The sequence below is a fragment of the Chlorocebus sabaeus genome, chromosome 12 (assembly GCF_047675955.1).
Source record: "Chlorocebus sabaeus isolate Y175 chromosome 12, mChlSab1.0.hap1, whole genome shotgun sequence".
Taxonomy (NCBI): domain Eukaryota; kingdom Metazoa; phylum Chordata; class Mammalia; order Primates; family Cercopithecidae; genus Chlorocebus; species Chlorocebus sabaeus.
Genome location: NC_132915.1, coordinates 29,324,821 through 29,343,120, shown reverse-complemented (window position 1 = coordinate 29,343,120; position 18,300 = coordinate 29,324,821). Strand labels below are relative to the sequence as shown.

The following is an 18,300-nucleotide window of genomic DNA, read 5'->3' as shown; positions in this document are numbered from 1 at the left end:
AATACTTAAACAAGCTTTTAAAAATAATGGTCATAAATAGCTTTGGTTCTGTCTTAATATTCGTATTTATAAACATTTTCAGTCAAGTCTCTTCTCTTGTTTTCATTTTGGAAATATCCATGTCCTGAATAAAAGTTTCATCTTGATTAGTTTATTATGTAACATAGTTTGTTTGACATTTCTAACTTTTATTTCTAACATTTGCTTTATTATAGAACAGTAAACATGCAGTGATTGATTTTTGTTACTTCAAGTGGATGAGTGAGCAAGTGACTAAAATCTTCTGTGAATTCTTCTTCAGTGTATGGAGGTTGCCAATGCATCTGAGAATCTAGGGACTTTCTGAAATAGTACTTCCTTGCTATGAGGACTGAAGTTGGATTAGAATCCTTTTCAATGAAGATCAGATGTCCTGAGTAGAAATTTTATTATTTGGTCCTGAATCTTACATTAAATATTCTCTCAAATTCCTTGAGGCATAGCAACTTGAGCTTACCAGTTTAGAAATTGGAGATTTGGGCTGGGTGTGGTGGCTCAGCCTGTAATCCCAGCACTTTGGGAGGCTGAGGTGGGCAGATCATGAGGTCAGAAGATTGAGACCATCCTGGCTAACATGGTGAAACCCCATCTCTACTAAAAATACAAAAAAATTAGCCAGGCGAGGTGGTGGGCGCCTGTAGTCCCAGCTACTCAGGAGGCTGAGGCAGGAGAATGGCATGAACCCGGGAGGCGGAGCTTGCAGTGAGCTGAGATTGCACCACTGCACTCCACCTGGGCGACAGAGCGAGACTCTGTCTCAAACAAACAAACAAACAAAAAAACCTGGAGATTTGGTTAACAAAATAGTCAAAGTCACTCTTATAGAAGTTTTGTTTTATTGTTTTTTTAAAAATTTTACCATTGTGTAGCTGACAAGTACTGACAATAAACTGCTATAAGCATGTGTAGAAAAAGGCTCACCTTGAGTAGTTAAGAGTAAGGAAAAGGAATAGTGCGTAGCATCGTCTTATTGGTAAGACTTAAGTTGATTTACTAGCAAGTGGAAGTACTAGTGAACCACACAGGTTTCAGATGTAGGAGTAAAAGATGAGAAGATGTGTCATTTTAATCTTCTCTAGACTTTTTCCTAATTTTTAGAAATGTAAGTGGACTGAACAGAGGAAAACCAAAACACAGTTGGTCAATAATAAGTTAAATTAATTTGACAAACTGCCTGCTATGCATTTTATAGCATTTTAAGGACTATTTAAGCAACGGATAAGGCAAAAACTGCCTTTAAGGAGATCAGTCATTGAGGGGAAACAGAGAAGCAAACAAACAAAAAGGCAACATGTTAGATATTAATATAAATACAAGAATTTTAAAAGCACAGAGTTCTATAATAACAGGAAAATAGAGGGAATGATTATTAAACTTTTCTTGAAAAAGAGTCAGGAAAATATTGACTGAGAAGGCAGTCATTGACCTAAGTCTTAAATAATGAGTAAGCCTTTTACAGATGGACTAGGGTAGGGACAACTTTCCAGGTATAAGGAAGATTTTGTATTCCAGGGACCTTCGAATATTTTAGAATGGATAGAAAACTTGGTATTGTGTAGCACAGAAAAAGTGGTATGACTGAAGAGATAGAGAACTTACCCCAAAGGGTCTTGAATGCCATGCTACATAGTTTGGATTTTCTTCTGTAGGGAGCAAGGAGTTAGTGAAGGGTTTTAAAAGCAATATGACTCTAGGGAGGCAGATTCAATGTGGGGCTAATCTCTGGGGTATAGGAAATACAGGAAAGAGAAGCAATAGGTCGGGTAGTGGTGGAAGTAGATTTGGAAAATGTGATTAGTTTTGTAAACATTTTTGAGTTCGAAGTGCCACTGGGGAAAGCATTTGGAAATTTATTTCTAGAGTTCAAGACTGAGCTGTCATTGCAGTTTGCTCAGCTATTTACTGAGCTATCTACTGTCAATTTGGATAGTATCTACAATTTGCATTGTAGATACTGGATACTTGGATTGGCTGGTGCACCCTGTTTGTGAGACTCAGTGGAGTTTGAAGAGATGATCATTGGAAAATATCCCTAAGTAGTAGCTGCAATTCCAGCCCCACCTTGGAGAGCCAAAATGCTCTTTGTTTTCACTCTCCTGTCCTTGGTCTTAAGCTACTTAAGCAGCTTTTAGACATAGGGAAAATTAACAGCATCTCTTTTAGGAAAATCATTAGGTACTTCTGGAATAGAGAGTTCAAGAAATTAGGGGAAAAATGAACTTTTGAAGCTTTTTCTTTCCCTTTTTTGTTTACTTCATTCTTTTACTCAGTTTTAAAATGCTGGTAATGGTTTTTTGTTTTTTGTTTTTTGTTTTGTGTGTGTGTGTGTGGCTATTTTAGTGCTTTGGAAAAGATCTGATGGTTTTATCTCCAAAGGAGGAAATTAATTTGATGCCATGGAAATTAGTTTTCTAGTCATATGCCTTGAATGAGTGAAGAATTTCTTTTTCATGGTGGTACTAAATTTGGGGAAAGCTATAGAAACTTTCATCTGGAAGCTTACACTTTTCTTCTTTACTGAAAATTTGGTGAGAGACTTGGATATTTTATTATTTTCTGTAAAAGAGTGTAATTTGTTGTACAGATCTAATATTGATCTTTTTTTGGAAGTATGGAAAGAATCTGAGTATAAAGCAGAATTACCTCTGGATGACATGTATTCTCAAGGACACTGTCACAGTGAAACAATTTATTTAGAAGCTTGTGTTTCCAAATTGTTGAATTTGATATTCACAAAATTGGCATGTGTAAACTTTATTAAACTTTAAGCTGTTTCTTAAGATGAAGATGACAAACTTGGAGGGAAACTCCATTCATTTGGTTTATTTTTATTTTTTTTATCTTTTTGAGACAGAATCTCACTCTGGTGTGAGACAGAATCTCACTCTGTCCCCCAAGATGGAGTGTGGTAGTGCGATCTCGGCTCACTGAAACCTCTGCCTCCTGGGTTCAAGCAATTCTCCTGCTTCACCCTCCCTGTAGCTGGGATTACAGGTGTGCGCCACCACACCCAGCTAATTTTTCTGTTTTTAGTAGAGATGGAATTTCGCCACATTGGCCAGGCTGGTGTCAAACTCCTGGCCTCAAAGTGATCTGCCCACCTTGGCCTCCCAAAGTGCTGGGATTACAGGCATGAGCCACTGTGCCCCTCATTTGTGACCTGTCAATATACATATGCTCAGTAGTGGGGGGAGGGGTAGAAGGTGAAAAAGGAAATATGTTTAATATTAAGACTTTGGCCTCTTAGTGTAAACTGATATTCAAAAATTTCTTCATAGAACATTTGCTTCTTTGCTTGATCATTTTTCTAATTCTATACATCTGAAATGCCCAGAATTTGAGTTGTTGTTATAGTCTATTAACATAGAACTTTGGAGTAATAAGATGGGAATTTGTCTACCTTTTGCCAAGACAAGCATTCATAATCTAACACAGTATTGTTGCCACGAGTATGAGTATATGATAGACCTGTTGAGAATAAACAAAGCAGGCACAGTTGGTCAGTCCTAAGATAAAGATGTTTTTTCTTATATGTTTGTGCATTAAAAAAAAAAAAATCTTGAATCTGACCAATGATTTTTTTTTTTCCTTGTAAGAAAATTTAACAAATGTTTGGTAAGCTTCTGGAATCTAAATTTGAAATTATACATTTGTCATTTTCTTTAAACATTTCTTCACCTTAACTTTGATTATGGAGAAATCACTATCCTCTGCTGTATTTTTTTTTTTTTTTCTGTGCCAGGCGGGAGTGCAGTAGTGCAATCTCGGCTCACTGCAACCTCCGCCTCCGGGGTTCAAGTGATTCTCCTGCCTCAGCCTCCCGAGTAACTGGGACTATAGGCACGTGCCACCACACCCAGCTAATTTTCGTGTTTTTGGTAGAGACACGGTTTCACCACGTTGGCCGTGGCCAGGATCGTCTTGATCTCTTGACCTTGTGATCCGCCTGCCTCAGCCTCCCGCAGTGCTGGGATTACAGGCATGAGCCACCGCGCCTGGCCTGTCCTCTGCTGTTTTCTGAGCTTATGTTAAAATTATAACTCAATCACCAGTCTTTATAAATTTGCTTTTTTATATTTAAACCAAACCTAATGTTAATTGTGATGTTATTCTCACCTGATTTGAATCATTGGATTCAATTAAATGAGTTTAATTATCATTAAATAATTCTAAGAGAAATAATGTCTATTCGGATGTCGGGAATTTTCTTTCTACATGCAGCCCCATTCTGAATGAATGAAATCAAATCATGTGAAGATCAGGGTCCTAGAGTAACTTAATATTTTGTACATTGGTTATTTGACTTCTCGTTTTTATATTACATGTTATATCAGGGTAGGGGGAATAAAAGAAATACAAAAATTGCAGAGATATTTGGAATGTACCTATTTGTTAATTCTATTTGTCATTTCTTTTGTTTCATCTTTTGAGTAATAAACTGCTTGGAAAAGTTTCTGTTCTTTAGCTGATTTTGTTTTAGCTATAAAAATGTATTTGGAAAGCTCATAAATTTCAGGATTGAAAAGATAATTGAAAGTTAAAAAAAAAAAAGCTAATTCATTGAAGTAATAACCAAATAATTTTCAATCTTGATTCAACTGTGATTCAAATCTTATACCATTTGCCCACTTGTATGAATTTTATGTATAAAATTTTTTAAGAGTCAGAGATTTTTTTTCTTGATTAATTGGATGTATTTTCACAGAATTTCCAACTGCTCATGTTAGTTTTCTTCCTTTTAGAGTTGATCTCTCTAATGTATTAGATCTTCATGCCTTTGATAGTCTCTCTGGAATAAGGTATGTTTTGTGTAATTTGCTTACTTTTATTGTTATGTACCTTTTTTTCCCATTGTTAACAGGAATGATTTGCACAATTGCATCCTTGATTTAAGCTTCCTGCCATTCCTTTGGCGTATAAGACCATTCTTAATGAGATGTGTTCTTGGAAGTTTTACTAATTGGTTGTTTGGAAATCATATTGCATTTCCCTGTAGAAATTATAGTGTAAATGATAGTTAACTTTAGAGGCTAATCGTTAACACTTCTACACTAAACACTATGTATAACACTCTTTCTATGAGAAAATGCATGAAATACATAGAAAAGTTTAGCTTAGGGTTCTCACACAAATAACTCTCTTCACTTTAATAATGGATTAGTTTTCTGCCTTCTGTGGGGAATCTTTGGTAAGGGAGGGAAGAAAGATAGTTATTCTTGTGCATCAGTATCTTTTTCTTTTTTTTATTATAGTATGAACATCTAACATGAGATCTACCCTCTTAACAATTTTTTAAGTGTACAATACAGTATTGCTAACTGTGGGCATGAGGATGTGCAGCAGATCTCTGGAACGTTTCACTCTTTATAACTGAAGCTGTATACCCCTTGAATAGCAGCTTCCCATTTCCCTATCTTTGTAGCCCCTGGCATCCACAATTCTACACTCTCTCTGTGGGGTTGACTATTTTAATTACCTGACACAAGTGGAATCATGCATTATTTGTCTTTCTGTGACTGGTTTATTTCACGTAGCATAAAGTCATCAAGGTTCATCCATGTTTTTGCATATGGCAAGGTTTCCTTTTTAAGGCTGAATAATATTCCATTTTCTACATATACCACATTTACTTTATCCCTTTTTCTGTTAGTGGACATTTAACTTGTTCTCACAGCTTGGCTATTGCAAATAATGCTGCAATGAATATCTCATAAGTCTCATATATGTCCATATAAGATCATGAACATGGACATCCTCTCTGGGCAGTTTGAATTGGTGGGGCAGGTTTGCTTAAGGGTAGGCATGGTGGGTGGCTCTATACTTGAGATTTCTAATTCTCATTCCTATATGTATTTCTTTTCTTTTTTATTTATTTATTTTTTTGAGATGGGGTTCTCTGTCACCCAGGCTGGAGTGCAGTGGCACAAACATAGCTTACTGCAGCCTCAACCTCCTGGGCTCAAGCAATCCTCCCATCTCAGCCTCCCGAGTAGCTGGGACCACAGGCATGTGTCACCATGCTTGACTGTTTTTCTTTTTCTGTAAGCATGGGATCTTGCTATATTGCCTAGGCTGGTCTCAAACTCCTGGGCTCAAGTGGTCCTCCTGCCTCAGCCTCCCAAAGTGCTGGGATTACATGTGTGGGCCATCATACCCAGCCTTATATATATGTTTCTAATTTTGCCTTAGCCATGCCCTTAAAAGCTAATTCTGTTTTCAACTAGTTTTTTTTTTTTTTTCACCTTCAGTCTGTAGTATTGTTCACATTTTGAAAACAATACCTACAGTAACCTGTGAGGTAGGACATGATAGTGTTTTATTGGACCCCTTTTACTTTATAAATTGGAAAAATTAAATTTGCATGTAGTTTGTAGAAAAAAAAAAGAAAGAAAGAAAAAAGAAATTGATTGAGATTATTTCAGCAACCAAAAGTCTGGGATAGGCAGGGCAGTTATTCCTCCTTCTCAGTTTGGAAACTGAAGCTCAGAGAGTAAACTTGTCAGTGACAGTGTTATTCAAGAAGTTGTCTTCAGTTGAGAGATATGTTTTTCACCTGTAGCTCTGGTATTGGAGCAGTACCTTTTTAGACTAAACAAATTATGGCTAAAATTATAAAGGTATTTTTGGGGTACCTGGAAAAAATCAGCATTTTGCTTTTCTAGTTCCTGTTAGTAGGAAGGCAGAAAAGTTTGGTGTACCTGAATTACATGTGAGTTATTTCTATTTTTCTAAAAATTCTTATAAATTATGTAAGGTAAAAATGACCACTTGTTGTTTTATGGTAAATATAGTTATATCCTTTCAAGCCACTGCTGTACAAAGTTGTGAAATCTCCCTGAGCCTTTTTCCCTCATGTCAACTTCAGGTGTCCAGTATCACTTATGCTTGATAATGATTGTATGAAAATCATTCAGAATTATACTATGTTTTTTCATATGAAACTTTTGTTTTACTAATTTTGAAATGACTGTTCTTCCATTAAACTAATACAGCCCTAAGCATAAATTTGGCTTGTTCATTTAAAAATGGTGCTTTTTTCCCATCTTAGTTCTGGCTTTACTAGGGAGATGGATTGGCTGAGGTTGTCATCTAATTCTGGGAGCTTAAGAGCCTTTGTCTTTTGCTACCCATTTCTGAAATAACCAGAAGTCTAGTCCATCCTAACTTTTCTCTTGATGATCCTTTTCTTCTTTTTACTTCAAGGCTCCAGCCCTTCATTTGGCTCTCAGTGCTGTTTCACTAGTTAGCCATGATCCCTTTCATCCTCCACATCTGGATTAGAACTACTAATTTGATGCTGTGGGCAGTTTTGATAGTTACAGATCCTGTGATACGTTTAAATATGTTTACGAGGGGAAAAAATGAAACAATACTGCATGAAATTTGCCTTTCTTTCTTTTTTTTTTTTTTTCCTTGGAGGCAGAGTCTGGGTCTATTGCCCAGGTTAGAGTGCAGTGGTGCAACGTCGGCACACTGTACCCTCTGCCTCCTGAGCTTAAGCCATCTTCCCACCTCAGACTCCAGAGTAGCTGGGACTATAGGCACGCACTGCCACGCCTGGCTAATTTTTTACTTTGGTAGAGAATGGGGTTTTGCCATGTTGCTGAAGCTGATCTTAAACTCCTGGGCTCAAGTGTTCTGCCCACATCAGCCTCCCAAAGTAATGGGATTATAGGCATGAGCCACCACACTTGGCCTTTTCTTTTTTTTAATATTTATTTAATTATTTTATTTTATTGAGACAGAGTCTCACTCTTGACACCTGGGCTGGAGTGCAGTGGCTGTCATGGCTCTCTGCAGTCCTGAACTCCTGGACTCAAGTGATCCTCCCATCAGCCTCCTGAGTAGCTGGGGCTACAGGCTTGCACCACCATGCCTGGCTACTTTTTTTATTTTTACTTTTTTGTAGAGACAGGCTCTCGCTACGTTGCTCAGGCTCATCTTGAACTCCTGGCCTCAAGTGATCCTCCTACTTGGCCTCTCAAAGTGCTGGGATTATAAGCCTGAGCTACTGAACCCAGCACAATTTGCCTTTCTTAAACTAATTTATCTATGTTCGGTCCAAGAGCTGCAAGTTGGTTGTCATTTAATATGTTAAACCCTGAAATATTTTTTAGTTGAAATTTTATTTTTTCCTTTTATATATTGTATCTTTTAGCGCTTTATTTCACTAATAAGAATTAGAGTATGAAATAATTTCCCACCTTGATATTCAGTATATCAATTTTTGTTTTTCCTTTCTACTTCTGTCTTTTGCTGTAATTTGCTGTAATACAGGTACTTTCATTAAGGCATCCAGTTCTTTATATCATTCCATATTTTTACTTGGGAGAAATAGAAATGTTGCTAATTCCATCTTACTGACAATACCTAAATTATTGTTTCTTATAGAACATAATGGATTAAATATACAAAACACTAAACTGTTTGAGATTTTTTACATTTTATGTGTACAGAATTTACATTTTATGTGTGCAGAGACGCAAATTGTTATAAGATTACAAGTTAATGTGTAAGATGATTTCAGATTCGTGAATTTCAGGTTGTGGTAGCTTATGCTTATCCACTAGATTAGTCTTTTAAAAATGTTTATGACAGGGAAAAAATAGAGGGCATGAAATTCTGAGACTTACTGGAACTAAACTTAAGATGCTCGTTGTTAGATTTTTTTGTTTTTTGTTTTTGTTTTTTTTTTGCTGCATATGAAGTTTTAGGCAGTCATTGTCCAACAACATTAAATACTGAACATATGGGAAAAGCATATGATTTTTCAAAATGTTTTTCTAAAGTAATCTCATTCTACACGTAAGAGCAGTTATAATGCTTTAGTGACACTTGAAGTAGCTATTTAATGTGATCTCAGCACTATAGAGGAGGCCGTTGCATGACTTTTTTGTGTGTGCTTAGCTGCTAAACAGGAGAATCTTTTCCTGAGCAACCAGCTGGGAAGGATTTAATTTGGCATTCTCCCTACTAGGACCCCCCAAAGAGACTCATTCCCTCCAATAGTGCCTACAAGTTCTTTCTCTTTCCTAAACTTGCTGTTACTAATTTGCCCCTCACTGTTCTTCAAGGCAAAACATCTGCAAGGTTTTAAGTCCTTTCTCCCTCCTGTCCTGTCCCCATCAGTGTTGAAATGTATGCTACAGTTGTTATGGTTGTAATTTGTTATGCCATATTGATCTTCTTGTGCTTTTCATATCAGAACAATGCATTTTTAACATTCTGACTTTCTTTTTCTCTCAATTGGTAACTGACTATATAGAAAATTTATAGATACTATTTGTTTTTTAAATAAGTTCAGGGGAAAACATTGATAAAGGAAAATTTATCCTTTAACTTTCTTTAGGTGCCAGCATTATTTGCACATTAGGAAGCAGGAGAAAATTAAGGAACTCTGAGCAATACTAGGATGGTTATATATATATATATTTAAGCTTACATTAAACCTGTTGGAATGGTAAAGAAATCTACTGACATATTTAACCACACAAAATAGTGTTGCTAAAAGATTAATTTTTTCTTTATTGTGTGCATATGTATATATATGAATGTGTGTTTTTTTAAAAGAAATTTTTAAAAAACAATCTGCCAGCTTTTCTCTATTGGAATTTGTGAACAACGTGTAAAATTGGAATTACAGAATAGTAAAATAGTCAGTTATGGAAAGTCACTTCGTTATCCTTGTGTCACTAAATAACGTATAAAGTTAAATCAGAAGTGTATTCATCTCTGAATTTCTAATCAGTGGTTTTTAGTTTGCAGAAAAAACTTCAGCATGCGCCAGGAACACAACCTCACCTTGATCAGGTAAAAAAAAAAAAAAAAAAAAAATCTAAATCCAAAAAATTCCTAATGAATGTTTTTAAAGGACCTCTTTAACTAAATTGGCTATGTTTAGGACTATTTTATTGTAAACTTTTTCTAAAATGGTGTTTTTGAACTATGTTGATAATTTTTGGAATCTTAAATACTTTTGACATAGTCTAATTCAATTTCTTAACACATAATAGGAATTCATCAAACCAGATTTGTTTTAGAATCTGAGGAAATCATGCTTTCTAGCCTTTCCATTCTGTAGATTACTTAGCATATTGATTAGTTCTGATAGGGATTACTCCTTAAAAGCAGCCTGGGGGTTCTATAGGCAGTCTGTTTTTAAGTGTGTTGAATTGTTTAAGGAAAGGTCTGATATAAGCATGGCTTATTTAAATAGAAATTGACTTTGAGTTTCACCTTCAGGTGAAACCATCTGGGCACTGTAAATTTGAACTTCTTAAGATGTTTTTAATGCTCTAAAATTCTAATCCCTAAGGTAAATATCTAAGATGCTAGGAACAAATTAAATATAATTTTACCGTACTTGTGTTTCTGTTAAGCAGATCATAGATCGTAGAGCCTTAGGATAACTTCTTTGTTCCACTTCAAACCCTGAGGGGTGGAGTGGGGGATGTGTAAGTGAGCAGTGTGCCTAGTCTTCCTTCCTCTGTCTCCAAGTGATCACTCAGTTTTTGAATTGCTGTTGGTTGTAATAGGGCCAAGATAATAGCTACTTGCATTTGTGTTCATTTTGGTTCATATTTATGAGCAGGTTTACTACTATGTTTGTGACACCTTTCCCTGTGAAACTTTTGTTAATAGGATATTCCTCTTCTCTTCTCTTTATAATGAATAAATGAGAGAAATACAAGTCCTTGGAGATAGAATTTATGGTTAAAAAAAACCCAGTTCTTTATGATAGTCAGTATCTATCATATAGATGAACATGAGCACATTTGAGCTTCTGGGTAAAGAACATGATGCCAAGAATCATAGGGATGAAAAGATGAAGAAAATGCAGTACTCACTTACTATGAACATTTGGAGCGGCCAGTGTCTCCACACGTAGAATCTCGAATGAACCCCTATTGTGGCAGTTATGATGCCTTGTACTTTGGTTGAAATGCTTTTGCCTTGCATTAGTCTATAAATTCCTTAAATGTAAAATCTTTATTGCTTAGGACAGGGCTTGGTGAATACTCAGTGAATATTTGTTAAAAGAATGAAAAGCTGTGTTTCTCAAATGGGGTATAAGTCAGAATCACATGTGGAGCTTTTTAAAAAAAATTCGATAACTCAGTAGTTCTCACCCCTCAATCTCCAGGATTGGGACTTGGGTATGTGTATATTAATGTATATTTTTAACGTTTTATTATGGAAGATTTCAAAGATATAAAAGAGTAAACAGAATAGTAAAGTAAACCCCTTCTGTGCATCACCCAGTTTAAATGGCATCAACATTTAGCTGGTTTTATTTCACCTATCCTCCAAACATTTCTTTTGCCTGGAGTATTTAAAAAAACAAATGTCTTTTTAATAGAAAATTTCAAACGTGCATAAGAGTAGAATAGTATAATGAGCCTGTATGTACCTGTTGCCCTTGCTGGAGTGTATGAAAGCAAATTCCAGACATTATGTCATTTTACTACTAAATAGGGCATGTCTATGTTTTTGAAGCCTCTGTAGGAGATTCTGATGCACTGTCCTGCTTTAGATAATATAAACATAGGGAAAAATAGTATCACAGACAAAGGGCTATGGGATTCAGAGGCATGAACAATTTCATTTGGTTCAGTGGATCTGAGGTGTAAGGGAGAAAATGTATCTTTTCCTCGCCTATCACTAGATTAATGGCTGAGATCTCTCTAACAGAAGACCAACTATCAAGAGAAATTTCAACATACCAATTTAGTAAGTTTTACTTGACACAGGAGCCTTCATAAAACATACCTGTGTATGTTTTAAGCTAGTTACGATATGGAAGAGGATAGTAATGGAGAAGCATAATTAGATAAAACAGTATGATCTAATAATAATAAACTGGGAAGAACTTAGCAAGGCCTATTTGCTCAGATTTTTCTCTGTGACCCTTCACATTCAGACTTAAGGATGTTCTTTTCCTCTGTGTATAGAAAGGGCACCTCTTAAGTGAGGGTCTTATAACCTGCATCAGCGGAAGGTCAGAAAATCTTTCCTAGGTTTTATGACCTGCTTCAGGAGAGAAGGTGAGAGTGACCTTCCTGGTTCTGCCATTTTCTCAAATACTGAGGTGCCATATTTTGGGATAGCATGTCCTGAACCCCATCAAATACTCCATGAAGATAGTTTTTTGTTTGTTTGTTTTGGTTTGGTTTATTTCTTTGCATACAGTAAAGCATGCAAATGTGTAATTTTAGTGTACAATTCAATGTTTGGATTTTTTTTTTTTTTTTTTTTTTTGGCTCACTGCAACCTCCTCCTTCTAGGTTCAAGCAATTCTTGTGCCTCAGCCTCCCGAGTAGCTGGGATTACAGGCATGCATCAACCACGCCTGGCTAATTTTTTTTTTTTTTTTTTTTTTAGTAGAGATGGGGTTTCACCATGTTGGCCAAGCTGGTCTCAAACTCCTGGCTTCAGGTGATCCACCCACTTCAGCCTCCCAAAGGGCTAGGATTACAGGTGTGAGCCACTGTGCCCGGCCTCAATGTATTTTTAAGTATATTTGTACCTGTATATGTGTCTATATGCACATTTAAACACATATCCTAACTCCCACTCAAATCAAGATATAAAAGATATCCAAAATTATAAAGAGTTCTTTTTTGCACCTTCCTAGTCAAAGAAGGGGGGGTAAATGCTAGTCTGACTTACTTAACAGAAAATAGCCTTGAACTGGTAGGATTTTTTTGACAGGAAGAAGTAAGGAAAAGGGCAATATGGATGTTTAAAAATGTGAAGGTGAGAATCTTATAGATGAGTAGGCCTCTGGTACAGAAGTCTTAGTGGAGAGTTGGTACTGGAATCCCGGTCTAAGGTACTAGGTTTTAATTTGCTAGACAAAGAGAACTCAAGCTGTGCTGTCTAGGAGTGTTATGTAAGCTAGGTTGGACTTTAGAGTCAGGAGACCATGTGGGAAGATACTGTGTGATGAAGGCCTGAAACATGTTGTTTACAGTGAGACTAGAAATGGGATAAATCCAGAGCTGTTTCACTGGTAGACTTGCCTGAATATCCTGTCTGACTGAGGATGGATCAGAAAGAAACGAAGGGGTGATGGGAAACAAGCCTAGATTGACTAGAGAAACCTAGAAATAGAAAAATTGGGAAGGCAAAGTGATTTGAATGATAATGCCATATATTCAGTTGTCCCTGGTGGCCAGATATTATAGTATAGGTATTATACAGGCAAAGAAGAACAGAGGGCTAGAGTGTAAAGGTACAGATTTTGAGTTTAAGCACATTAGGGGGCTTAGTGTTCTGGATGAAGAAAACATATAGAAGTTATTGCATGTTAGGTATTATTGTTTGCAAAAGAGTAGAAAATGGAGAAATAACCCAGTTGACAGTTAATGTTTCATTTGACAACCTTTTGCTGTATATTTTTATGTGGACTTTTAGTTGTTGTAGTGATTTCTTTAATGAAGAAAGAAAATAATTGTCATTTTAAAATGCTTATTATTATTACCTTAAGCTATAAAAATAATTTTAAAATAGAGTATGTTTATTAAGATTTAAAAATAAGTATAGCCATGAACTGCATAACAGCGTTTTAGTCAGACTGCATAAGATTACGATGGAGCTGAAAAATTCCTGTCACACAAATACTTACCATTGTGTTATTATTTCCATACACTTCTCAGTACAGTAAAATGTATGCTGTACAGGTTTGTAGCCTAGGAGCAATAGGCTATATACAGCATAGCTTAGGTGTGCAGTAGGTTATACCATCCAGGTTTGGGTAAGTACACTATCATGTTTGTATAACAACAAAATCGCCCAACAACTCATTTCTCTTTATGTATCCATGACTGTATATTTTTTATTGTGGTAAAAAACACTTAACATGAGACCTACCTTCTTCACAAATTTTTAAAGGTACAATACAGTATCGTTAACTGTATGTACATTGTTATACAACAGATCTCTAGAACTTTTTCATCTTGCATGACTAAAATTATACCCATTGAATGGCACCTCCTCATTTTCGTCTCCCTCTAGCCCCTGGTAACCACCATTTTACTTTCTGATTTGGTGAGTTTTACTGTTTTAGACACCTGATATTAGTGAATTCATGCAATATTTGTCCTTCTGTGACTGGCTTATTTCACTTAGTGTAATGTCCTCAAGATTCATCCATGTTGTAGCATATGACAGAATGTTTTTTAAGGATACATAATATTTGGTTGTATATATATTACCACATTTATTTTATCCATTCAACTGTCCTGAACATTTAGGTGATTGTTAGTGTCTTGACTGTTGTGACAAAATAAGTACTTTTAAAATCTCACATTTGCAAGTTCAATTTGAACCTTTTTTTAGTTTACTTGTACTTCTCATATCAAGCAAGAAAGCACTTTTCTGCTTTTCCTATTACTAGTAACAGTGGAGATTAAATATCTTGTATGTTTTGGGGCGTTCTAGAGCCCCACACATCACCTGTTCCTTTCCATACTGCCACAACTGACACTCTCTGGAAAGTGCCACCTCCCGGCAGCAAGCCAACCGGCACAAAAAATAGCGCATTAAACCAGCAAAGCTAAGAACCCTCATAGAGTCCATTTCACCCTCGTACGACCTTCACTGGAACAGGTACTAGTATCCACGGCTGAGAGACCCACAGATGGTTCATATCTCCTGACTGTGCAGACTACCCCCCAGTACCAGCCTGGAGCCTGGTAGACTTGCTGGGTGACTAGATCCAGAAGAGAGATAGTAATCACTACAGCTCGGCTCTCAGGAAGCCACATCCATAGGAAAAGGGGGAGAGTACTACATCAAGGGAACACCCCGTGGGACCAAAGAATCTGAACAACAACCTTCAGCCCTAGACCTTCTCTCTGACAGAGCCTACCCAAATGAGAAGGAACCAGAAAACCAACCCTAGTAGTATGACAAAACAAAGTTCTTTAACACTCACCCAAAAATCACACTACCTCACCAGCAATGGATCCAAACTAAGAAGAAATCCTGGATTTACTTGAAGAAGAATTTACTAGGTTAGTTGTTAAGCTAAGGCACCAGAGAAAGGTGAAGCCCAGTGTAAGGATATCAAAAAAATGATACAAGAAGTGAAGGGAGAAATATTCAATGAACTAGATAGTATAAATAAAAAACAATCAAAACTTTAGGAAATAATGGATACACTTATAGAAATATAAAATGCTCTGGAAAGTCTTAGCAATAGAATTGAACAAGTAGAAGAAAGAAATTCAGACCCTGAAGACAAGGTCTTCTAATTAACCCAATTCAATAAAGACAGAAAAAAGAATAAGAAAATATAAACAAAGCCTTCAAGAAATCTGGGATTATGTTAAATGACCAAACCTAAGAATAACCGGTGTTCCTGAGGAAGAATAGAAATCTAAAAGTTTGTAAAACGTATTTGGGGGAATAATTGAGAAAAACTTCCCCAGCCTTGCTAGAGACCTAGGTATCCAAATACAAGAAGAACAGAAAACACCTGGAAATTCATCGCAAAAAGATCATTGCCTAGGCATATAGTCATCAGGTTATCTAAAGTTAAGATGAAAGAAAGAACTGTGAAACAAAAGTGTCAGGTAACCTATAAAGGAAAACCTATCAGATTAACAGCACATTTCTCAGCAGAAACCCTGCAAGCTAGAAGGGATTGGAGCCCTGTCTTCAGCCTCCTCAAACAAAACGATTATCAGCCAAGAATTTTGTGTTCCGCAAAACTAAGCTTCATATATGAAGGCAAGATACAGCTTTTTCAGACAAACAGAATTCACCACTACCAAGCCACCAGTACAAGAATGCTAAAAGGAGCTCTAAATCTTGAAACAAATACTGGAAACACATCAAAACAGAACCTCTTTAAAGCATAAATATCACAGGACCTAGAAAGCAAAAATACAATTAAAGAAACAAAAACAAACACCAAAAAAACAAGGTATACAGGCAACAAATAGCATGATTAATAGAATGGTACCTCACATCTCAATACTAACACTGAATATAAATGGCCTAAATGCTCCACTTAAAAGATACAAAATTGCAGAATGGATAAGAATTCACCAACCATCTATTGCCTTCAAGAGTCTCATAAAGATTCACGTAAACTTAAGGTAAAGGGGTGGACCAAGACATTTCATGCAAATGGACATCAAATGTGAGCAGGATTAGCTATTCTTATATTAGACAAAACAAACTTTAAAGATACAAACAGCAGTTTAAAAAGACAAAGAGGGACATTATATAATGATAAAAGGCCTTGTCCAACAGGAAAGTATCACAATCCTAAACATATATAGGAGCACCTAACGCTGGAGCTCCCAAATGTATGGAAGAATTACTAATAGACCTAAGAAATGAGACAGACAACAACACAATAATAGTGAGGGATTTTAATACTCCACTGACAGCACTGGACAGGACATCAAGACAGAAAGTCAACAAAGAAACTGTGGATTTAAACTATACTTTGGAACAAATGGAGTTAAAGATAGATACAGAATATTCCATCCAACAACCACAGAATATACATTCTGTTCAACAGCACGTGAACTTTCTCTAAGATAGACAATATGATAGCCAACAAAATAAGCCTCAATAAATTTTAAGAAAATTGAAATTATATCAAGCACTCTCTCAGACCACAGTGGAATAAAACTGGAAATCAACTCCAAAAGGAACCTTCAAAACCATGCAGATACTTGGAGTAACCCGCTCCTGAATGATCATTGGGTCAAAAATGAAATCAAGATGGAAATTTAAAAGTTCCTCAAACTGAATGACAATAGTGACACAACCTATCAACCTCTGGGATACAGCAAAGGTGGTGCTAAAAGGAAAGTTCATATCTCTAAATGCCTACATCAGAAAGTTGGAAAGAGCACAGACAATCTAAGGTCACACCTCAAGGAACTAGAGAAACAAGAACAAACCCAGCAGAAGAAAGGAAAGAAGATCAGAGCAGAACTAAATGAAATTGAAACAAAACAAAACAAATCCAAAAGATAAATGAAACAAAAAGCTGATTATTTGAAAAGATAAATAAAATTGATAGACCATTAACAAGATTAGCCAAGAAAATAAGAGAGAAAATCCAAATAAGCTCAATAAGAAATGAAGCGGGAGATATTACAATGGACACCACAGAAATACAAAAGATATTCAAGGCTACTATGAACACCTTTACGCACATAAACTAGAAAACCTAGAAGAGATGGATAAATTCCTGGAAAGATACAACCCTTCTAGCTTATATCAGGAAGAATTGCCCTGAACAGACCAGTAACAAGCAGGGAGATTGAAATGGTAATTTAAAAATTACCAACAAAAAAAATGTGCCGGACTAGATGGATTCACAACAAAATTCCACCAGATATTCAAAGAATTGGTACCAGTCCTAAAGACACTATTCCACAAGAGAGAGAAAGAAGGAATCCTCCCTAAATAATTCTATGAAGCCAGTATCACCCTAATACCAAAACCAGAAAAGGACATAACCAAAGAAGAAAACCACCGACCAATATCCTTGAACATAGATGTTAAAATCCTTAAGAAAATTCTAGCTGACTGATTCCAACAATGTATCAAAAGGATAATCCACCATGATCAAGGGGTTTCATACCAGGGATGCAGGGATGGTTTAACATACACATACGCATAGTCAAAGCAAGACTAAGCAAAAAGAACAAATCTGGAGACATCACATTATCTGATTTCAAACTTATACTATAAGGCCATAGTCACCAAAACAACATGGTACTGTTATAAAAATAGGCATATGGACCAATGGAACAGAATAGAGAACCCAGATATAAACCCAAATACTTACAGCCAACTGATCTTCAACAAAGCAAACAAAAAGGTAAAGTTTGGAAAGGATACCCTTTTCAACAAATGGTGCTGGGTTAATTGGCTAGCCACATGTAGGAGAATGAAACTGGATCCTCATTTTTCACTGTATACAAAAAGCAACTCAAGATAGATTAAAGATTTAAATCTAATACCTGAAACTATAAAAATTCTAAAAGATACCATTGGAAAAATCCTTCTAGACATTGACTTAGGCAAGGATTTCATGAACCCAAAAGGAAATGCAATAGAAACAAAGATAAATAGCTGGGATTTAATTAAACTAAAGAACTTTTGCACAGCAAAAGAAACAGTCAGCAGAGTAAACAGACAACCCACAGAGAAGGAGAAAATCTTTCAGAATATATATATATATATATATATATATCTGACAAAGAACAAATATCCAGAATCTACAAC

The 18,300-nt window shown here is 36.0% G+C and overlaps 1 protein-coding gene across 8 annotated transcripts in view; it reads left to right on the top strand.

Moving 5' to 3' along the window:
* The window catches only part of ZNG1A (Zn regulated GTPase metalloprotein activator 1A), a 51,825-nt gene that overhangs the window by 29,108 nt on the left and 4,417 nt on the right, over positions 1-18,300 (top strand). For 6 of the 8 annotated variants that reach the window (XM_007969416.3, XM_007969414.3, XM_007969418.3 and 3 more), the window contains 2 exons: positions 4,782-4,838; positions 9,798-9,849. In XM_007969416.3, coding sequence (XP_007967607.3) covers positions 4,782-4,838; positions 9,798-9,849 — 109 coding nt within the window. The remainder of the gene's footprint in view (positions 1-4,781; positions 4,839-9,797; positions 9,850-18,300) is intronic. The other 2 variants (XM_007969415.3, XM_007969417.3) reach the window with 1 other exon arrangement.